General features: G+C 39.7%; 2 protein-coding genes across 6 annotated transcripts; both read right to left on the minus strand.

The window, feature by feature from the left end:
* Nucleotides 1-291: 291 nt before the first annotated feature.
* Nucleotides 292-5,249, minus strand: LOC145547567 (uncharacterized). The gene is made up of 2 exons (XM_081598200.1): nucleotides 4,919-5,249; nucleotides 292-1,754 (listed from the first exon to the last, which is right to left on the minus strand). The coding sequence occupies exons 1-2, from the start codon at nucleotides 5,115-5,117 to the stop codon at nucleotides 649-651; spliced, it is 1,305 nt and encodes a 434-aa protein (XP_081454326.1). The 5' UTR covers nucleotides 5,118-5,249; the 3' UTR covers nucleotides 292-648.
* A 2,381-nt stretch (nucleotides 5,250-7,630) lies between these two features.
* On the minus strand, nucleotides 7,631-21,847 carry LOC103479989 (uncharacterized). 5 transcript variants are annotated; one of them, XM_081598179.1, is made up of 3 exons: nucleotides 20,942-21,195; nucleotides 17,939-18,700; nucleotides 7,631-8,820 (listed from the first exon to the last, which is right to left on the minus strand). In XM_081598179.1, exons 1-3 carry the CDS (start codon nucleotides 21,138-21,140, stop codon nucleotides 8,018-8,020), a joined length of 1,764 nt encoding a protein of 587 aa, XP_081454305.1. In that variant the 5' UTR covers nucleotides 21,141-21,195; the 3' UTR covers nucleotides 7,631-8,017. The 5 variants fall into 5 exon arrangements, with proteins under 5 accessions (XP_081454305.1, XP_081454307.1, XP_017165419.2 ...); XM_017309930.2 differs by lacking the exon at nucleotides 7,631-8,820 and adding an exon at nucleotides 15,110-17,066 and having other exon boundaries at nucleotides 20,942-21,222; XM_081598180.1 differs by lacking the exon at nucleotides 7,631-8,820 and adding an exon at nucleotides 17,075-17,770 and having other exon boundaries at nucleotides 20,942-21,847.
* Between the last annotated feature and the right edge of the window lie 1,797 nt (nucleotides 21,848-23,644).

The raw sequence follows: 23,644 nt of genomic DNA on the forward strand, positions 1-23,644 counted from the left end.
TTGTATTCTGAATAACGTATGAATGTTTATATTGATAATATAATCTGATTGATTATATGTAAAACTTATTGCAGAGCTCGAATCAGAACAAATTATAGTTTTTAATGGTTTCATGTCTTTACCCATTGTAAAGCTAATAATATTGCTGATAATCAGTTTATAATTCATTTTTCTATTTTCATATTGAATTCTGGAGGATTCTGCATTTAGGATTCTGAAAGCGTCCTGATTGGCTACTTTGCAAAAGTCAGTCAGTTAAGTAACATGGTGCCTCAATATTTACACTTCCAAACCAGTTGAAATGGTTTTGAATATTCTAAATCTACTTTAACAAATATCATAGATATGCACCACAATAAAAAAAAGTCCATAAATGGGCAACCCAAAATAGTGGAGGGTCTAATGTATTTTGCAAAGTGAAAACAATACAAGAAAAGATTTAATATGTCTTATAGTAAATATGTGCGAGTTAAATGACTAATTTGCACTTTTATGTATTTGTTTTATGTGGAAATTCAGTTTACCAACATAAAAGAACACTTTTCTCCTCCATATTTCTTGTGAAAAACCCAGCTCCTGAATGTGGGTTCTAAGGAGAATAATTAAGTAACCAATTACAAAGAACAATTTATTTTTACAGGTTTGGCTTCAAAGCGGCCCCTGACCTTTATGGGTTTTCATGTGATTGCTCAACTTATCCTTTCGATAGAAGCTTTTTTCACATAACTGGCATGAAAAAGGCTTCTCATTTGTATGAGTTTTCTTGTGATGATTTAAGTGACTCATTCGCGAGAAACTTTTTCCACATGATTCACACGAAAAAGGCCTCTCGCCTGTATGAATTGTTTTGTGCACCTTTAAATCACCAATTCGAGAGTAACCCTTTCCACATATCTGGCATGAAAAAGGTTTCTCTCCTGTATGAATTCTCTTGTGACGATTTAAAATACTCATTTGACAGAAACTCTTTCCACATGACTGGCACAAAAAAGGTCTCTCACCTGTATGAATTCTCTTGTGCTCGTTTAAATTATCAATTCGAGAGAAGCTCTTTCCACATATCTGGCATGAAAAAGGTTTCTCTCCTGTGTGAGTTCCCTTGTGACGATTTAAATCTCTCATTACACAGAAACTTTTTCCACATGTTTCACATGAAAAAGGTCTCTCACCAGTATGGGTTCTATAATGTTTTTTCAAGTTCCACTGTTGTGTGTAACGTCTCCCACAAATGTCACATTTGAAAGGTCTTTTCTTTGTGCCAGTATCAGACTGACTCTCTGACAGAGAGGAGCTGCTTCCTTCCTGATCTTTGTCCTCAATCACCGGAGAATTATGAAGGGAAAGCTGCTTTGTTCTTGTCTCTTCACTCTTATCATCTTCCTGAAGAGTAGAAGTCAAAGCAACAAACTGCTTCTGGACAAGCTGCTCTCCCTCCTGACTGCTGCAGAGGTCCTTCTGGTTCTGTCCAGTTGGTAAATGTTCTGGTGGCTGCTGTTCATGTTGAAGCACCAAAGAATCAAGCTCCTCTTTTATTACATACGTTAGTGGATATTCTATTTCCTCATGTTTGAGCAGTGCAAGTTCTGGTCCCTCTTCTTCTTTTTTAATCCATTTTGGTTCTGGTTCCATCTGTTCCTGTTCAGTCCACTGATGTTCTGCTTCTTTCTGGTCCTGACTGGACCTACTTGCCAGGCTCCAGAATTGTTGGATGGCAGAATCTTCCTCCTCATTGGAGACACTTGGCTGTTGGAGGTCTGTGGGAACAGAGGATATAATTTAATTGATGACCATCTCATGGATCAGCCTGGGTTTCCCTGCAGATTCTGATATGTAAGCATTAGAGGTGTGCCGATCGATCGGCCACCGATCATAATCGGTGATCGCCAATCACGGTCTCTTGTTGCCGATCACACAAACCGATCGCCTGCTTCTCATTTCGCAGCCTGCCTCTGGAGCTGGTCTCCTCTTTCCTTCACACTGTGCAAACGCGCAGTAACAAATCCTAAGCGATGTGGAACCATAACGCACTGAGTGAATGGGGACGTTTGCGTGTTGCGGCGGAAAATTGAAGCAGGTCAAAATGCACCAACACAACGAATCTAATATGGCATAAAAACAATGACATACTTGACGGAGTTTGGCTACATCGAGACTCACTGCAGTAAAAAAGACATATGGAGGATTAGATAGCAGGTAAAGCAGCGCACAGCTACAAACACTCACCCGGATTAGCATGACGGTCAGAAAGCTAAACAAATAACCCGCAAAATTATTTAAGTCTTCGAGCTGCGATGTAAGACGCTGGTTCTGCTCTCGCTGTTGAACCGCTGCTACGCTACAGGTAGTAATATTTCTGGAGCCGCTTCTGCTCCACCTGGTAGTGACTCTCACACCGAACCTCTGTTTAAAGCTGCAGCATCTAACTTAAAAAATAAATTTTACATACGTATTAAAACTTTCGCTGTCCTAACATGAGACAGATAATCTCTAAAAAAATAATCGATCTCCTCCCTGCTCTGCATAATTACTCCGCTCAGTCAGAAACAGCCACTCAGAACTATCAGTAATCAGCTAGCCGCCATGCTATCAGAAAGTTTTCATTCAGTAACTCAGGATTGTTTGTTGTAATGGATCCTGTATTTGCCTTTGAATGTTAAGTTTTATACTTGAATTTTTTTGGCAATGTTGAGATTTTATTTTGACTCTTTATATTATTTAGCCTCTTCAGAGCCTCCATATGTTATCAGTCTGTTAAAGATAGTATTACAGATAGCAGTACAATTTGCACAATGCCCGTTTTGTTTAGTTTTCTTCTTGGAAAAAGTTATTAAAAACAAGTTTTTGTCTAAATTAAGGTGAATTCATGGTTCCTTTATCCACATAATATAACCGTAGTGCTTATGATTGAATGACGTCCTAGAGACGTGATCGGTCTCTAGGAGGCATCATGTGGTTCATCTAATATTAGCTTGTAGAGTTTAACTGAAAATCAGGTAAAGTGTCCTCCCCACTAAGTCACAGTTGTGGCAAAAATGTTCAAAAGACATTTTGAACATTTTCAAAATGTCTTTTGACATTTTGAAAATCTGTATAGTTTCATACAGATTTTTAAATTTACAAATAAATGCTTAATTTTAGGGCATTCATACAATGAAGAACTCACTGTACATTAAGACAACATGTTTTTAATCTCACTTGTAATCGAACTTTAAAAAAAAAAAAAAAATCAACGGGTTCACTGTGCAGCCGTGACTTCACCCACTAATCAGCCGTGACTGATTAGATTTTTCAAGAACAATCTAAAACACGACTTAATCGGTTAATAAATAGCATTTTTCTCATTTCATATTGTTTCTGAACTGTTCGTGCTTTGCTAGAGCAGGGGTGCAACACGTCGATCGCGGAAGGTTTTGAGTCGATCTCGGCATTAGGTGACAAACTGAGCGCCGCCAGGAGGCTGAGACCAGCACGTCCTCCTCTGATTGGCTTAAAACGTTTGCTACTTTATTAAAGAACAACAACAACAAAAAAATCAACAAAACATGTTCAAATTAATGACCCAACAATAATAATAATGTCAGTAATTATTGTTTCAACAAGGTGTTGCGCAATTCTGTGCGTTTCGGTTCCATTACCAAAATAACGAGCAGAGCAGGAGTTTAAAATGAACTAATCAACCACTGCTGTGTTCATGAGGTTTATTAATGATCGCAAAATAAATATCAAGCCTGCAAACCTGATATCGTAACGGACTGAATGTTATGTTTTTAACGTAATCTCTGGTCGGCCTGTGTAGCGCAGGCGGTTGCCATGGCAACGGGTGTGAGACAGAGACGGAGAGTAAAAACGTGCGAGTGGTTTAGAGTTGATCACCTGTTCAGGTTGTTTTACTTTTGTTTACCTTTGTCTTGGTGCATCACAGCGGCTGTAATTTCTGAACGAATAAACGACAAACTTGGACTAATTACCTCGTTCTTTGTGACTATACGTCATTTACAACAAACATTAGACATGGTAAATATGTTTCATTTAGTATTTAAAAAACAAATGGCTTCTACCGCGATAATTATGTGAAATTAAATTGTCTAATATAAAAAATATAGTTTGGTGCTCAGAGTCTGAGAGTCTTTTCCTCTATCAAACTATTTTTTTGCCTCTTATGTAGTGGAAATATTAATGTTGATGAGACTTAATGATGACCTTTTTCAACCTTTATAGTTCCACTCCACTCAAATGACAGTGAAATAAAATCCAGTCCAGCATCTGATTTGATGTGATTCCTCTGGAACCTGTTGGAGGAAAAACATCCCAACTTCAGAAGATGAGCTTTAACCTAACAGCTCTGTGGTTCCTCCATCAGTATGAGAGTCAGGGTGAGGAGGCGCCATGTTAGGAAGAGAAGTGGAAGCTGCAGGATCTTCAGAACAAACAGGTCATGATGCTGGGCTGCTGATTATCCCTCTGTCTGGACACAGGATCAATATAACCAGTTTAAAAGCTAGAATGAATGGTTATATGCCAGACATGGAAAACTGGGATGCATCCATGCCATGATGTTCAGAGTTTAGGTCTCATGGCATCTCAAGGTGTCAACATTGCAGCCAGTGGGCTGCAGCTTTATTTTGTAACAATTAAAGAGCTACCAGCTTTTATCGCTTCGCAAAAAAATTAATCAGCACAGAAACGCCAAAGCACACAAAGCTATATATATATTTTATTTATTTATTTATTTTACCCCCAAGAATTTAAAACTACGTTCACCCCTGCGAATGACTCATAAACACCTTTGTGCTAACCTCTGTAGCATCAGAGCTAGCAGCTAAAACAGTTCCTGTTTAGCAGCAGCAGGAGCTGCAGCAACTATCGCCGCTGTGAATCTGTCTGCAGTGAAAACATCAGCACCTTTATTCAGACCTACCAGAACTTTGTCTCTGCAGCTCCGAACCGACTCTGTGAAGCTTAATTTCTGGTTTCCAGTCGATCCCCATCATTCTGCGCTGAGCATCGAGCTCTTCCTTGTAGCAAATGATGGTTTTTTCAACCTCTGTGAAGATTTCTTGAGCAGCAGCAGTTAGTCGCTCTCTGATAAACTCTCTGAGATGCTGAACTGAAGACATGGTTGCTGAAATATTATCAGATATGGGTCAATGCAACAGCTGTCGAGCTTAGCGTATGCAAGTTTCTTCTTCTTCTGGTTGGTTTTACTGGTGTTAGGCAACAAACGGTTAGTAGCATTACCGCCACTTACTGGTATGGAGTGTGTTTCGTAATGGTCTATTTATCTTTAAATCTATACCTATCTAAATATATATACACATATATTATACAAAAAATAAATAAATAAAATAAAAATAAAATAAATAGTAATAATACATATACCTGTACATATACAAATATATCCCATCTCATACACGCTTTCACAAATACACCTACTGTAAACAAATTCTATGAAATAATTTAGTTTTCTTTAAACTATTTGTATATGTTTATTACCCAAATTCTGTCTTAAAATATCTAATAAATTATTTTTTCCTTTATACTTTCAAACTCTCTCCTCACATTTTTTATTTATGACATTCTAGTATAACATGTTCTATTGTTTAATATTTTCCACAGTGATCATATTTGCCAGTATTATGCTTTTGAATTTTAAAGTGTATAATTTAGTCCTGTCCAAATCTCAACCTTATCACTCTTTCCTCTTTTCTATTTCTTGTCTCCTACAATCTTCTGAATTTTATAAAACCATCTTCCTGTTTTTCCTTCATCCCACCTCTTTTGCCATACTTTCATCAGTTTTTAGCAATACTCGTTCCCTCAGCTTTACTTGTTTTAACTGTAAAGCTAATAGGATTTTGAATGGATCTTCTTGCCATTTTATCTGCCCTCTCATTTCCTTCTACTCCGCTATGAGCTGGAATCCACACAAATGTAACTATTAAACCCATGTTTTGTATTCTGAATAATGCATGAAATATTTCTAATAAAATGTCCATCCTACTATCTGATTGATTATATTTTAAACTTAATAATGGAGAGATAGGGTGAGAGGCTCTGTCATCCGGGAGGGACTCAGAGTAGAGCCGCTGCTCCTCCACGTTGAGAGGAGCCAGTTGAGGCTCGGGCATCTGGTCAGGATGCCTCCTGGACGCCTCCCTGGTGAGGTGTTCCGGGTACGTCCCACCAGGAGGAGACCTCGGGGAAGACCCAGGACACGCTGGAGGGACTATGACTCTCGGCTGGCCTGGGAACGCCTTGGGATTCCTCCGGAGGAGCTGGAAGAAGTGGCTGGGGAGAGGGAAGTCTGGGCCTCCCTTCTGAAGCTGCTGCCCCCGCGACCCGACCCCGGATAAGCGGGAGAAAATGGATGGATGGATGGATGCAAAGCCTGAATCTGAACAAATTATTGTTTTTAATGGTTTTATGTCTTCTACTCATTGTAAAGCTAATAATATTGCCAATATTTCTACTGTTTATACTGATAATCCGTCTGTAATTCGTTTTCTTATTTTTATATTGAATTCTGGTTCTACAAAAGTTGTTTTTTCACTTATTTTAGATGCATCTATGTAGATTTTAATATATTAATAATTGTTTAAATATAATTGTACTGAATAACTATCTACAATGTAAGATGTGTCTTGTTTCTTTTCCATTATTGACATATCTACTATTGATCTGGTAGAATCCATGGCGGTTGTATAATTGATATCGGTCTTTGACTAATTCTTAAACTATCCATCCATCCATTTTCTTACACCCTTGTCCCTCAGTGGGGTCAGGAGGTTTGCTGGTGCCTCTCCAGCTAACGTATCGGGCGAGAGGCGGGGTCACCCTGGACAGGTCGCCAGTCTGTCGCAGTCTTAAACTATTAATTTTAAATTATTTGTTCTTTTCAATTATCCATCCAAAAACTCCTCATTTCTTTCTTTTCTTTTTCCCAACATGGATTTTAAATTTCCCAAGTTGGATGATCAGTTATTGCCTTGTAAATTTAACCAATAATTAATTTATAATTTTGTTCTCCTTAAATCTAACAGCATTTCTCCCATTTCTCCTTCTATTGCTGCTCTTTTTGTAGTTTTAAATGCTCGGGTACATAATCTTAATGCCTGATGTTGAATAACGTCTAATTTAACCAGATGTGTTTTAGCTGCTGAACCATAAACTAGACAACCAAAGTCTATGTTAGATCTCATCATGCCTGTGTAAATCTGTTTTAATTATTACCTATCTGCTCCCTAGTCACTGCCAGCCAAACATCTCAAAATATTTTTAAAAATTTTGCATTAACTTTTTGAATATGTATATTCCATTTTAATTTTTCATCAAATCAAAGCACTAAAAATCTTATATACTTCACTTGCTCTAATTCTTGGTTATATAATTTTATTTCCTTGTTTATTTTTTTCTGAGTAAATATGACTTTTGTTTTTTCAACTGAAAACTTAAATCCCCATTGCAACGCCCATTTCTCCACTTCAATAACCTTCTGTAATTTTTTAACCTGTATGTACATTTTCCCTCTTTTCCAAACAGCTCCATCATCTGCAAAAAGTGATCAACCCATTTCTCATGTGGGCTGTGAACTGGAGTGTGGACATGCGATAAACAGGGATAAACAACTTTGTATTGATTCACAAGTTTTTATTTCGAAACAAAATGTAGTTTATATCATCTAAAGAAAAATGAAATACACATTTCAAGTAAAAAAATGACATATCACAAAGCAGATAAACAATTATTCCAATGGTCAATAAGCTAGAAATATATCTAAGATATGTTGCGGTTTTCAGAAGTTTTTTGAATGTGTCACTTATGTGTATTTGTTTTATGTGGAAATAACCAGCATGAAAGAACACTTTATTTCCTCCATATGTCACGTGAAAGGACCCACATTCAGGAGCTGGGTTTAATAAGAATGATTAAGTGACCAATTCTAAAGAAAAATTTTTCACAGGTTTAACTTCAAAGTGGCCCCTGACCTGTATGAGTTTTCTTGTGATGATATAAATGATCAATTACTGGGATTGCATGATTTGCATGAAAAAGGCTTTTTTTTCTTACGACTTCCCTTGTGGACATCGAAGTAAAGAGAGAAACGTGTTTTACACGAGTTGCATAAAACAAGTCTCTCACCTGTTTGGATTCTATGGTCGACAAATGCATCACTACTTTGATAGAAACCCTTTCCACATATCTGACATGAAATAGGGTTCTCACCAGTGTGGGTTATATAATGTTTTTTCAACTTCCACTGTGCTGTGTAACATATTCCACAAATGTCACATGGGAAAGATCTTTTCTTTGTGCCAGTATTAGACCGACACTCTGACACAGAGGAGCTGCTTCCTTTCTGAGCTTTGCTCTCAACCACTGGAGAGACAGGAAGGGAAAGCTGCTCTGTTCTTGTCTCTTCTTCACTCATATCATCTTCCTGAAGAGTAAAAGTCTCAATCAAAGCAACAAACTGCTTCTGGACAAGCTGCTCTCCCTCCTGACTGCTGCAGAGGTCCTTCTGGTCCTGTCCAGTTGGTAAATGTTCTGGTGGCTGCTGTTCATGTTGAAGCACCAAAGAATAAAGCTCGTCTTTTTTTACATGTGTTAGTGGATGATATTCTATTTCCTCATGTTTGAACAGGGTGGGTTCTGGTTCCTCCTTTTCTTTTTTAATCCATTTTGGTTCTGGTTCCCTCTGTTCCTCTTCAGTCCACTGATGTTCTGCTTTTTTCTGGTCCTGACTGGACCTACTTGCCAGGCTCCAGACTTGTTGGATGACAGGAGCTTCCTCCTCATTGGAGACACTTGGCTGTTGGAGGTCTGTGGGAACAAAGATGACATCATTACTAGAACTTAAATGATGACCATCTCATGGATCAGCCTAGTTTTCCCTGCAGATTCTGGTCTGTAGGCTTCATACAGACTAGAGGTGTGCCGATTTACTCAGAGTCCCTCCCGGATGACCGAGCTTCTCACCCCATCTCTAAGCCACCCTGTGGAGGAAACCCATTTCGGCCGCTTGTACCAGTGATCTCGTTCTTTCGGTCATGACCCAAAGCTCATGACCATAGATGAGGGTGGGAACGTAGATCGACCGGTAAATCGAGAGCTTCGCTTTTTGGCTCAGCTCTCTCTTCACCACGACGGACCGGTACAGCGCCCGCTTCACGGCAGACGCTGCCCCAATCTGCCTGTCGATCTCCCACTCCCTTCATTCGTGAACAAGATCCCCAGATACTTAAACTCCTCCACTTGAGGCAGGACAACCCCCCTGACCCGGAGAAGGCACTCTACCCTTTTCCGGCTCAAGACCATGGCCTCGGATTTGGAGGCACTGAGCCTCATCCCGGCCGCTTCACACTCGGCTGCGAACCGCGCAGTGAGAGCTGCAGATCACGATCTGATGAAGCCAACAGGACCACATCATCCGCAAAAAGCAGAGATGCAATCCTAAGGCCACAAAAACGGATCCCCTCAAATCGATCATCAAACTGCGGCCTAGGGTGTCCTGTTGCCAAGTGCACATATGGACACCCTTATGCCTGGGATCACAGTTTTGATTTGCTGTATCAGGGCTGTGCAGCTCCAGACCTGCAAGTGTCTCTGTGGCTCACCATTTTTGTTCCATCCGTTTGCTCTGTGCCCACATGAAAAAAGAGAAACACGGCTTATCCTGCGTCTCCTCATCTCCTTACTAATACTCTGCACTGCTCTATTCAGACCCAGAAGTGTGTGGACGGAAAGCATGCAATTAATATTATTTTTATTAGAGTCACAAAATCACATATGAGCTTACAAATGAAGAATTTACAAATTAAATTACAGATTTCCAGCACTAATACTAGTTGGAGTAATATATTTAGTCAGGGGGCTTGACTCATAAACACGTTTTCTCTCTGTGCTACCACGTTTGTGCTAACCTCTGTAGCATCCGAGCTAGCAGCTAAATCAGTTCATGGTCCGTTTAGCAGCAGCTGGAGCTGCAGCAACTATCGCCGCTGACGGATCTCTGTCCGCTATGAAAACATCAGCACCTTTATCCAGACCTACCAGAACTTTGTCTCTGCAGCTCCGAACCGACTCTGTGTAGCTTAATTTCTGGTTTCCAGTTGATCCCCATCATTCTGCGCTGAGCATCGAGCTCTTCCTCGTAGCAAATGATGGTTTTTTCAACCTCTGTGAAGATTTCTTGAGCAGCAGCAGCTAGTCGCTCTCTGATAAACTCTCTGAGATGCTGAACTGAAGACATGGTTGCTGAAAAATTAGCTCAGATGGGACAATGCAGCAGCTATCTAGCTTAGCGTATGCAGGCTTCTTCTTCTTCTTCGATGTTTTTTAGGCGGTAGGGAAACAACGACATTGGTGTCGCCCCCTACTGAACTAGAGTATAGACAGGCGATGAACAGGGTACATTACCGCCACCTACTGGTGTGGAGTGTGGTTCGTGATGGTCTTCATACTATCGATACTTATAAATACACCCACAAAAACGCACACGCGCGCACACACACGTACACACACACACACACACACACACACACACACACACACATATATATATATATATATATATATATATATATATATATATATATATATATATATAAATTCCCTTCTCACCCTCTGCGGGTGGTCTGTTTCATCCTCTGAGCTCGGGTCCTCTACCAGAGGCCTGGGAGCTTGAGGGTTCTGCGCAGTATCTTGGCTGTGCCTAGAACTGCACATTTCTGGACTGAGATGTCTGATGTTGTTCCTGGGATCTGTTTGAGCCACTGCTCCAGTTTGGGGGTGACTGCCCCGAGGGCCCCGATGACCACAGGCACCACTGTGGTCTTCACCTTCCAGGTCTTTTCCAGTTCCTCCCTGAGGCCCTGGTATTTCTCCAGTTTCTCATGCTCCTTTTTCCTGATGTTGTAGTCACTTGGTATTGCTACATCCACCACAACGGCTTTCCTCTGTTCTTTATCCACCACCACAATGTCCGGTTGGTTCGCCATTACCATCTTGTCTGTCTGGATCTGGAAGTCCCACAGGATCTTAGCTCGGTCATTCTCCACCACTTTTGGGGGTGTTCCCCACTTTGATCTCGGGGCTTCCAGTCCATATTCTGCACAGATGTTCCTGTACACTATGCCCGCCACTTGGTTATGTCGTTCCATGTACGCTTTCCCTGCCAGCATCTTGCACCCTGCTATTATGTGCTGGACTGTCTGAGGGGCCTCCTTGCACAACCTACACCTTGGGTCTTGTCTGGTGTGGTAGATCTGAGCCTCTATTGCTCTGGTGTTTAGGGCCTGTTCCTGGGCGGCCAGGATGAGAGCCTCTGTGCTGTCCTTCAGTCCAGCTTTCTCCAGCCATTGGTAGGTTTTTCTGACATCAGCCACTTCAGTTATTTGTCGGTGGTACATCCCATGTAGGGGCTTGTCCTCCCATGATGGTACTTCCAGCACCTTGTCTTCTGTTCCCCATTGCCTGAGACATTCGCTGAGCACATCGTCCATTGAGGCTTTGTCCTTGATGTATTTATGGATCTTGGATGTTTCCTCCTGGACAGTGGCTCTCACACTCACTAGTCCTCTGCCTCCTTCCTTACGGCTCGTGTACAGTCTCAGGGTGCTGGATTTGGGGTGGAACCCTCCATGCATGGTTAGTAGCTTCCTAGTCTTAACATCCGTGGCCTTCATCTCTTCCATTGGCCAGCTAATTATTCCGGCAGGGTATCTGATTACTGGTAAGGCATAGCTGTTTATTGCACGGATCTTGTTCTTGCCATTGAGCTGGCTTCTCAGGACTTGCCTTATTCGTTGGAGGTATTTGGCTGTGGCTCCTTTCCTTATGACCTCATCTAGGTTGCTATTTGCTTGTGGTATTCCCAGGTACTTGTAGCTCTATGTCTGCTATTGTTCCTTCTGGGAGTGAGACCCCTTCTGTGTGGGCGACCTTCCCTCTCTTTGTAACCATCCGACCACACTTCTCTAGTCCGAATGACATCCCAATGTCAGTGCTGTAGATCCTGGTGGTGTGGATCAGTGAGTCGATGTCTCGCTCGCTCTTGGCGTACAGCTTGATGTCATCCATGTAGAGGAGGTGACTGATCGTGGCCCCATTCTTGAGTCGGTATCCGTAGCCAGTCTTGTTGATGATTTGGCTGAGAGGGTTCAGGCCTATGCAGAACAGCAGTGGGGACAGAGCATCTCCTTGGTATATGCCACATTTGATGGACACTTGTGCAAGTGGTTTGCAGTTGGCTTCAAGGGTGGTTTTCCACAGCCCCATTGAGTTTGCAATGAAGGCTCTCAGAGTCCTATTGATGTTGTACATCTCTAAGCATTCAATGATCCAAGTGTGTGGCATTGAGTCATAGGCTTTCTTGTAATCAATCCAAGCGGTACACAGGTTGGTGTGTCGGGTTTTGCAGTCTCGGGCGACTGTGTGGTCTACAAGGAGTTGGTGTTTGGCTCCTCTGCTATTTATGCCTATGCCCTTCTGTGTCTTGCTCATGTATTTATCCATGTGCCCGCTTATCTTAGCCGCTATGATGCCTGACATGAGCTTCCATGTTGTAGAGAGACAGGTTATTGGCCGATAGTTGGATGGGACTGAACCCTTCGAGGGTTCCTTCTGTATCAGGATTGTGTGCCCTTCAGTTAACCATTAAGGGTGAGTCCCATTTTGTAGCAGCTGGTTCATTTGAGCTGCCAGTCGCTCATGGAGGGCAGTGAGTTTCTTAAGCCAGTAGGCATGGATCATGTCAGGTCCTGGTACTGTCCAGTTTTTCATACCCGAGACTCTGTCTTGGACATCTGCCACAGTGATGGTTACCGGGGCTTGTTCCGGGAGGTTGCTGTGGTCCTCTCGTAGAGAGGTTAGCCACTGTGCATTGCTGTTGTGGGACGCCTCCCTTTCCCATGTGCCTTTCCAGTATTGTTCAGTCTCCAGCCTGGGTGGGTCTGCTCTGTTGTTATTACCCTGCCATTGAGAGTACACTTTAGCTGGTTGGGTGGCGAAGAGCCGGTTAATCCTCCTGGCTACATTCTCTCTCGTGTATCTCTTTAGGCGGCTGGCCAAGGCTTGGAGCCTTTGTTTGGCAGTTTCGAGTGCCTCAGGTATGGGCATCTGGCTGTACTTCTTGGGTACTTATCTTTTCATTGCACCCCTTTGGAGCTCTGACAATATATATATATATATATATATATATATATATATATATATATATATATATATATAGAGAGAGAGAGAGAGAGAGAGAGAGAGAGAGAGAGAGAGAGGAAAGCCGTTGTGGTGGATGTAGCAATACCAAGTGACTACAACATCAGGAGAAAGGAGCATGAGAAATTGGAGAAATACCAGGGCCTCAGGGAGGAACTGGAAAAGACCTGGAAGGTGAAGACCACAGTGGTACCTGTGGTCATCGGGGCCATATATTTTACTCAGTTTTACAGACAAATGCTTATCAAGAAACAAAAAAATATTATTTTAAACAAAAAGACAACAAAAAGTCCATCTAACAGAGTTGACACTGCATGATGGAGTTGACACAAAACTAAAGGTGGTGACAAACTAGTGAGTAAAAAGAAAAACTTGATACATGTGAAGTAATGCAATTTATGTAAAAATAATTAATATGAATTAATTGCACATTTAAGTGAGATTTCTTAATAATTTCACTGAAAGAGTCTCAAACCCTCTGATAGAGTTGACATCTGACAGAGTTGACAAAATACCAAACTACCTCAATTATATGATGTTTACTCTGAAGGAGGCCATATTGTGGCTCATCAGGTCCATGAAATCTTTACAAGATACCAAAATTAAGTTTTTATTTCACAAAATTTCATCAAAGTTTTGAAAATGGTCAGTGATGGTGTTGACACATCAGGGTTGTGACGAGCAACTTAGGAATAAAACAACAAAAAACTAAAGAATAACATAAGCTAACCAGAGCTAACTAGCCCTCTTAGCAAAGGAAGAGAAAGGAAGAGGTCTTGGGGTCCTCAATAATGCCTGGTTTTTTTTTTACATTCTTTTAATGTCTGACGGTATTGACAAAAACTAGGGACAAATTTCAATGGAGTTGGGAAATAACTGCTAAATTGGAAAATTTTCCTTGTTCATTGGTACAACAGTGACTTCTAGTGGTTAATTTATGTTAGAACGGTAGATTTCTTCTTTCTTTGTTCTGTGGTTACCTAGCAATACCCTGGGAGATGAGACAACGTTAGATTATAAAGAAACCCGGAGAAAATCTTTAACCTATTCTCAAGAATCACTGAAATACTTGTATATAATTTTGTGCACTATCTTACATACATTCACAAACACACCTACTAGATATAATCAAATTCTATGAAATAATTGTTTTCTTTAAAAATGTAATAACTATTTGTATACGTTTACCACCCAAATTCCACAAAAATAAATTAACCATTTCCTTAATACTATCAAAATCTCTCCCTCATATATCTTCTTTTTCATATTTATGACATTCTAGTATAACATGCTCTAGTTTCATATTTTCCACAGTGATCACATTTGCCAGTATTGTGCTTTCGAATTTAAAAACGTCCAAATTTCAATATTTTCTTTCTCCTACTGTTTTTTCTTCATCCCACCTTTTTGCCATTTGTTCATCAGTTTTTAACTATACAATTTCCCTCACATTTAGTTGTTGTAAAACTAGTAGGATTTTGAATTGCCATTTTATCTGCTCTCTCATGTCCTTCAACTCCCAATATGTGCTGGAATCCACACAAATATAACTATCAAACCCACATTTTGTATTCAGAATAATGTATGAAATATTTCCAATAACATGGCTATTCTATTCCCCATTCTAAATTTGTTGTATAATTGATATTGGTGTTTGACTAATTTCTAAACTATTCCATTAAAATTATTTTATTTTCCATTGTCTATCCAAAACTCCTCATTTCTTTCTTAGCTGTTTCTGACTGAGCAGAATAATTTGTCTAATTTAACCAGATGAGTTTTAGCTGAAATACAACTTCATAAATCTTTATTTCTAGACAAAAAGTAGACGTGATATTTAAAAAAAATTAAATACACAAATGATAAAAAAAAAAAAAAAAATCACAAAGCAGATAAACGATTATTCCAATAGTTAAAATATCTTTATATAATATTGCTATATGTTGTATTTGTCAGAGCTTTCATTAAGGTGTTTGATACATCCAAGTGGCACATAAATTTATACATGAAATTCTTCAACAAAGCATGAAAAGTCGGTATGTTACTCATGACAAACATTTGTCTTGGAGATGCCCATCATGGAAATCTGAGGATGCTGAAAGCGTCCTGATTGGCTACTTTGGACAAGTCAGCCAGTAGCATGTCAAGTAGCTTCAATATATCCACTTCCAAACCAGTTGAAACTCTGATGACAAAAAATCCATAAATTAACAACAAAAAATAGGTGAGGGTCTAATGTTTTGCAAAGTTAAATTATTCAAGACAGAGTTTAATATTTATTACAGTGAATCTGTGTGAGTTAATGACCAATTCTCACGTTTATGTAATTGTTTCATGTGGAAATTCAGTTTACCAGCATAAAAGAACACTATTTTCTCCATATTTCATGTGAAAATATGAAATATTGTGGATTCTAATGAGAATAATTAAGGGGTCAATGTCAAAGACAATTTTTTCACGAAGGAGGGAAGAAGGGAGCGGGACATCGACAGGCAGACTATGATTCTTGGCTGGCCTGGGAACGCCTTGGGGTTCCCCCGAAGGAGCTGGCAGAAGTGGCTGGGTAGAGGGAAGTCTGGGCCTCCCTTCTGAAGCTACTTCCACACGACCCGACCACAGATGAGCGTAAGAAAATGGATGGATGGATGGATGGATTTTTTCACAGGTTTGGCTTCAAAGCGGCCCCTGACCTGTATGGGTTTTCATGTGAATGATCCAATTATACCTTCGATAGAAGCTTTTCTCACAAGACTGGCATGAAAAAGGCTTATCATTTGCATGAACTGCTTGGTGACGATTTAAATACATAATTTGAGAGAAAATCTTTCCGCATGACTGGCATGAGTAAGACCTCTCACGTGTATGAATTATCTTGTGCACCTTTAAATCACTATTTTGAGAAAAACTCTTTCCACATATCTGACATGAAAAAGGTTTCTCACCTGTATGAATTATCTTGTGGCGATTTAAACTTCTCATTGCAGAGAAACTTTTTCCACATGTTTCACATGAAAAAGGTCTCTCATCAGTGTGAGTTTTCTTGTGCTCGTTTAAATTACCAATTTGAGAGAAACTCTTTCCACATATCTGACATAAAGGCCTCTCTCCTGTATGAATTGTCTTGTGACAATTTAAATTTCTCATTACAGAGAAACTCTTTCCACATATCTGACATGAAAAAGGCTTCTCACCCGTATGGGTTCTCTTGTGACGATTTAAATTACTCATTACAGAGAAACTTTGCCCACATGTTTCACATGAAAAAGTTCTCTCACCAGTATGAGTTCTATAATGGTTTTTCAAATTACACTGATGTGTGTAACGTCTCCCACAAATGTCACATTTGAAAGGTCTTTTCTTTGTGCCAGTATCAGACTGACTCTCTGACACAGAGGAGCTGCTTCCTTCCTGATTTTTGCTCTCAACCACTGGAGAGACATGAAGGGAAAGCTGCTCTGTTCTTGTCTCTTCTTCACTCATATCATCTCCCTGAAGAGTAGAAATCATAGCAACAAAATGCTTCTGGACAAGCTGCTCTCCCTCTTGACTGCTGCAGAGGTCCTTCTGGTCCTGTCCAGTTGGTAAATGTTCTGGTGGCTGCTGTTCATGTTGAAGCACAAAAAAATCTAGTTCCTCTTTTCTTACATACATTAGTGGATATTCTATTCCCTCATGTTTAAACAGTGTAGGTTCTGGTTCCTCCTCCTCTTTTTTAATCAGTTTTGGTTCTGGTTCCATCTGTTCCGTTTCAGTCCACTGATGTTTTTTCTGGTCCTGACTGGACCTACTTGCCAGGCTCCAGACTTGTTGAATGGCAGGAGCTTCCTCCTCATTGGAGACACTTGGCTGTTGAAGGTCTGTGGGAACAAAGAATGACATTAATATAATTCAATTGATGATCATCTCATGGATCAGCCTAGTTTTCCATTGAGATTCTGGTCTGTAGGCATCATGTGATTCATCTAAAATTAGCTTTTAGAATTGAACTGAAAAGCAGGTAAAGTGTCCTCCACACTAATTTGGAGCTGTGGCAAAAATGTTAAAAAGATTTTAATCCAGAAGTACAGTTTCCTAAATATTTTTTATTTATAATGTATTCATACAATGAACTCAACGTTATATATATATATATATATATGTTTTGTTTTTAAATCTCACTTGTTACCTCACATTTTAAAGTTGATCAGACTGTGTTTTGTGTTTGCCTTTAATCAGTAAACCATGGCATTCTGGCTCATAAATATGAAGGGACATATACTTGTTTCTTTAAGCTATTTTTCAAACAAAAGAAAGACAAGAGAACAATTTCCTAAGACAGATGCGTTGATGTTCAAAGGGAAGTGGATGCAAGAAAAGATCAAAAAGACAGGTCTCAAATTGAAACTTATTATTGCTTAGATTTTCTTTTAGGTTAGTAACTGAATGTGTGAGAGATGATGTTGGATGACTTTTTCTCAACATCACACAATGAGGAGGATGGTGCAGCAGGTCAACATATCTCCAGGTCTCTGTAGGAGAACTGCAACTTCGAGGAACATCCTGGAGTCATCATTCATCTGACCTGTATGGGTTTTAATGTTATTGCTCAACTTATCCTTTCAATAGAAGCTTTTTTCACATAACTGGCATGAAAAAGGCTTCTCAGTTGTATGAGTTTTCTTGTGACGATTTAAGTGACTCATTCGCGAGAAACCTTTTCCGCATCATTAGCATGAATAAGGTCTCTCACCTGTATGAAGTTTCTTGTGCTCGTTTAAATTATCAATTCGAGAGAAGCTCTTTCCACATATCTGGCATGAAAAAGGTTTCTCTCCTGTATGAGTTCCCTTGTGACGATTTAAATCTCTCATTACACAGAAACTTTTTCCACATGTTTCACATGAAAAACGTCTCTCGCCAGTATGGGTTCTATAGTGGCTTTTCAAGTTCCACTGTTGTGTGTAACATCTCCCACAAATGTCACATTTGAAAGGTATTTTCTTTGTGCCAGTATCAGACTGACTCTCTGACAGAGAGGAGCTGCTTCCTTCCTGATCTTTGCTCTCAACCACTGGAGAGACATGAAGGAAAAGCTGCTCTGTTCTTGTCTCTTCTTCATTTATATCGTCTTCCTGAAGAGTAGAAGTCTCATTCAAAGCAACAAACTGCTTCTGGACAAGCTGCTCTCCCTCCTGACTGCTGCAGAGGTCCTTCTGTTCCTGTCCAGTTGGTAAATGTTCTGGTGGCTGCTGTTCATGTTGAAGCACCAAAGAATCAGGCTCCTCTTTTATTACATATGTTAGTGGATATTCTATTTCCTCATGTTTGAGCAGTGCAAGTTCTGGTCCCTCTTCTTCTCTTTTTATCCATTTTGGTTCTGGTTCCAGCTGTTCCTGTTCAGTCCACTGATGTTCTGCTTCTTTCTGGTCCTGACTGGACCTACTTGCCAGGCTCCAGAAATGTTGCATGGCAGAATCTTCCTCCTCATTTGAGACACTTGGCTGTTGGAGGTCTGTGGGAACAAAGGATGACATCATTAATAATTAATAATTTAATTGATTACCATCTCATGGATCAGCCTAGTTTTCCATTGAGATTCTGATATGTAGGCATCATGTGGTTCATCTAAAATCAGCTTGTAGAGTTTAACTGAAAATCAGGTAAAGTGTCCTCCACACTAAGTTACAGTTGTGGAAAACGTTTTTCAAAAGACTTTAGTCTCGCAGTATAGTTTCATACAGATTTTTAAATTTACAAATAAATGCTTAATTTTAGGGCATTCATACAATGAAGAACTCACTGAACATTAAGACAACATGTTTTTAATCTCACTTGTAATCAAACTTTTTAAAGTTGATCAGACTGTGTAGAAACTTAAATCAGTAAAACATGGCATTCTGGTTCTCTGGATTATAAATGTGATCAGACACGGAGACTTGTTTCCCTAAGCCACTGTAGAAGACTGTGTGCATCTAACATGCGCTGATTTCAGATTTCTCATCAATTGGCTCTTACTCGGTCAGAAGGAATAGGTGAACTTCACCGGTGCAGCTTAGAAGGCTTATTGATTAAATAATAGCAGGTACATGGGAGATGATGGTACAGATGATGAGGTGGAGATAGGAACGATGTGGTTATATTTGGTTTCATATGTATATGTATGTGGGTGTGTATGTATGTGGTTATCTGAAACAGAAGACACAATAAAGGTGCATATTAAAAGCCATGCGGACAAAAACGGTTTCACATACATGCAGGATGAAAATGGCCTGTAGTATCACACAAGTCCAATAGAGGGAAGCATAACCCCACACATGAATTATTGGTCAAATGCAATAAACATACTAAAATAATGACAATTTATCTGGCAAAGTATAGCATAGAACATAGAGTTATTATAAGTAGTAGCTTGCATTATCAGTAGCCAGAGAAACCAGAGGCCAATTTCACCTCCTGGGCCAAAAACTGATATAAACACAAATATCGGATGGAAAAATTAATACTTGCATAATAAAAAAGCACACAGGTTTCATACACACAGAATTAAGGAAGAATTGATCCAGACGCTATCCGTGGATGCTATTTTTATGCCACCGAGTCACACAGAAAACAACTTGCTCAGCTATGTGAAATTGGAACTACAAAAACGAACAGATGCATCATGGGTAATGTAGTGCTAAACGAATAGACAGACATTTAACAGCAACTATTCAATAAAGACAAAGAAGAGGGCATTTCCTTAAATTAGGCAGGTATCTTGATGTTCAAAACAACGTGGATGCAAGAGAAGATTGAAGTCCGGTCTAAAATTTAAACCTATTCATTATTGCTCAGACTGTACATTTAGTTAAACAACTGGACATGTGAGACATCAGGTGGAAGTGTTTATCTGAACACCACAGACTGAGGAGGATGGTGCAGCAGGCCAAAACACATCTCCAGGTCTCTCTGTAACAGAGCTGCAGCCAAGAGGAACATCCTAGAGTCATCAGGTCTCCATAGCAATAATCAGACACTGCATTCATGAAAACTGGATGTTCGGGGAAAAATAACACAAACAATCATTTCCTATAAACACAGTTGGAGACACCTGATCCATTTAACTTGAATATGTTCCACAGAACAAATCTGCAGCGACAGAGAGATATTTTATTAAACACATTTGAGTAGATTTGCAGAAAACCATTTGCATGTTTCTGCTTTGACAGTTTTCCAGTGTCCCTGTAGAACTGGTCTGGGGCCCTGAACTGAAGGAATATTACCAAATTATTATTATTTACCATAACTAACTGGTGCTTTATTTTTTACCTTCGACAATAAATTAAAATGAAGATGTAGCATTTGAGCTACAGCTGGAGAGAAATAGGATCACAGCTTTGCTCTGCTACATCAGGGCTGTACAATCTGCAGCTCCAGACCTGCAAGTGGCTCTGTGGCTCATTTAATATAAGAAACATTATTGCCCTTATTTGTTTCAATCCTTTCTATGTCTGTATGAATAAAGAACACAGCTCATCCTGCGTCTCCTCGTCTCCTTCATAATACTCTCCACTGCTCAAACATATTTGAGAAATGTAGATTTACAGAAAATCATTTGCATCTTTCTATGACCGTTTTCCAGTGTCTCTGTATAATTGGTCTGGGCCTCAATTCTTTTTCAGCCCCGTTTAGCAGCAACTGGAGCTGAATCAACTATCGCCGCTGACGGATCTCCGTCTTCAGTGAAAACATCAGCACCTTTATCCAGACCTACCAGAACTTTGTCTCTGCAGCTCCGAATCGACTCTGTGTAGCTTAATTTCTGGTTTCCAGTCGATCCCCATCATTCTGCGCTGAGCATCGAGCTCTTCCTCGTAGCAAATGATGGTTTTTTCAACCTCTGTGAAGATTTCTTGAGCAGCAGCAGTTAGTCGCTCTCTGATAAACTCTCTGAGATGCTGAACTGAAGACATGGTTGCTGAAATATTATCAGAGATGGGACAATGCAGCAGCTACCTAGCTTAGCGTATGTAGTCTTCTTCTTTTGTATTTTACTGGCGGATGGCAACCTACTGAAGGTGCATTTACCGCCACCTACCGGACTGGAGTATGGTCATCAATGATCTCAGAGGGAATACACACCTCAATGGTGTGTATGAATGTGTAAATTCACATCTATATACACTCACATACATGTTTGCATACTTTAAATACGATTAAACAACCCAGTGTTTTTTAAAAATCTAATCATAGAAATCCTATTTTCTCTCTATTTAATATCGACTTTAATTGCTAACATTTCTCTGAATACTTATTACATTCTAATAAGACATGTTCCACTGTTTCCATCTGACTACAATAGTTACAAGTCCCAGTTTCATGTTTCCTTATTCGGAAAAGAGAACTATTAAGTCCCGTATGACCAATTCTAAGCCGAGATATGATTACCTCTTCGTTCCACTTTCCATTCAAACAACCATTACTGCCCACGGTCTTTTGAATTTTATATAAATGTCTCCCAGTATCATAATTATCCCATTGTTCCTGCCAAACCTTAAGGATTTTATTTTGAATAATAGATTTCCCCTCACTTTTGCTTAAAGGAATATTTAAGTTAATAATATCTGATTTTAGGGCCTGCTTAGCTAAAATATCTACTTCTTCATTTCTTTCTATACCTACATGAGCAGGAATCCAGACAATTTGAACAAAACATTTATGTAGCTGAACTAATAAGTGATAAATTCTAAATATTAAATCTAATCTACAAGATTTGACAGATTGTCATGATGGGTTTGAGGTTTTTGACCCACATGCAGGAACACTCAGAGGCGAACGGGTCTAGTCAAAGGGTTTATTTACAGCTTAGTGGAGATAGAGAGCGAGCGGGGAGAGGCAGGCGGATGCGGGTAGGCGAGGCAACCTCCAGGTTGTAGGTGGACCAGGTAGTTTCGCAGGGCCGAAGGGCGGACAGGTAGGTCTATCCCTCCAGACCGAGAGGGAACGGTGCAGGGGCGGCAGGAGAGGACTCCTCCGAACTCGAGTATCTCGGAAGGTTCCAAAGAAAACTGGCAACGACCTGGAGAGGATCCACAAAGACAGATGAGGTCACAAAGAGGCTATGAAACAAATAACAGGCTGTTAGGCAACTCAATGAGGGCTCTGTGTACCAATGCTGGCAAACACTCTGGCGAGGAGGAGCTGGCCGCCTGCTGCTCATATACTTCTCACGGTGATGTTAATCTCTTGCAGGTGCGTCAATTGGGACCCGTTGGCCCACACCCTGAAAAGACGTAGCCACAAGGAGCCCTCTGGTGGATAAACCTGGAAAAAGAAAACAACTACCCCAGCCTGGTCCCCAACACAGATTTTAATGCTGCTTGACTATCTGATGCAATTGTACATTTACTTTCTTCCCCAATATTATCATCAATCAACCTTTCTAAAGTTAATATAATGGCAGATAATTCCACTATAAAAACTGCTAGATCTGTTGTTCTCCTTTTAATCATAACTTTATGGTATGGAATATTCACAGCTGCTCCTTTTCTGCCACTATTTGGATCTTTAGCTCAATATAATTATGCTATCTTTAAATCTTTCAAAAATAATAATTAACTACAACCCATTTTGGAGTCTTTCCTTTTTAAGAAATTAAATTCGTAACACAGGATGATTGGCTACGAAATCGCAAGCGACAATATTAGAACGTTTAACATTCTAGATTGTGGTAAGGGGAAAACCAGGGCAGAGAAGATGTGCCCAAGTTCTCCATCTAAATCTAGTGATTACTGAAGGGCAATATAGTATACAGACTTCATAATCTCTACTGTTTTGGTTGAATGTAGTTTTTTCCATTTCGGTTTTATGTTTTTTAGTTTTTATTTAACTGCATTTATTGTTAATGTAGACTTAGAGTTAATTTTATTTTTGGTTGTTTTGTTTACCAGTTCCAGTGTTAAGTGTTCTTTTGAAAATAACGTGTATCTATTTTTGGAAGGATATCGCTTGCATTATTACGTAATTTCCATCAAATCAGTGTAAAAAGGTTTCAAACAATATTGTCATTTATTGCAATAATTTTTGAGACAATTAATCACTCAGCAAAGATTGTTATAGTGACAGCCTTATCTCACATGCCTGCCAGCAGCTCCCATATATGCTTTACACCCATAATCCAGAGAAGATCTCATGAGAGCCTGATCAGACTCCCAACAGTGAGACATCTCAACAAATTATTCACTTTTTTACATTTATTTTTAACTGATTCTATGTGCTGTTTCCAGGTTCATTTTTCATCAAAAATGACACCTAAAAACCTCCCTTTGTTCACTTGTTCAAGCTTCTGATTATATAGATTAAAATTAATTTCTTTATGTGTCCTATAAAAACAAATAACTTGGTTCTTTGAAACTGACATTATAGCCCAACCTTCCACTTTCAAAATGGCATCCTGCATCTTTTTTTGCAAATATAT

This window comes from Poecilia reticulata, chromosome 17 (genome assembly GCF_904066995.2).
Source record: "Poecilia reticulata chromosome 17, P_reticulata-male-v2, whole genome shotgun sequence".
Taxonomy (NCBI): domain Eukaryota; kingdom Metazoa; phylum Chordata; class Actinopteri; order Cyprinodontiformes; family Poeciliidae; genus Poecilia; species Poecilia reticulata.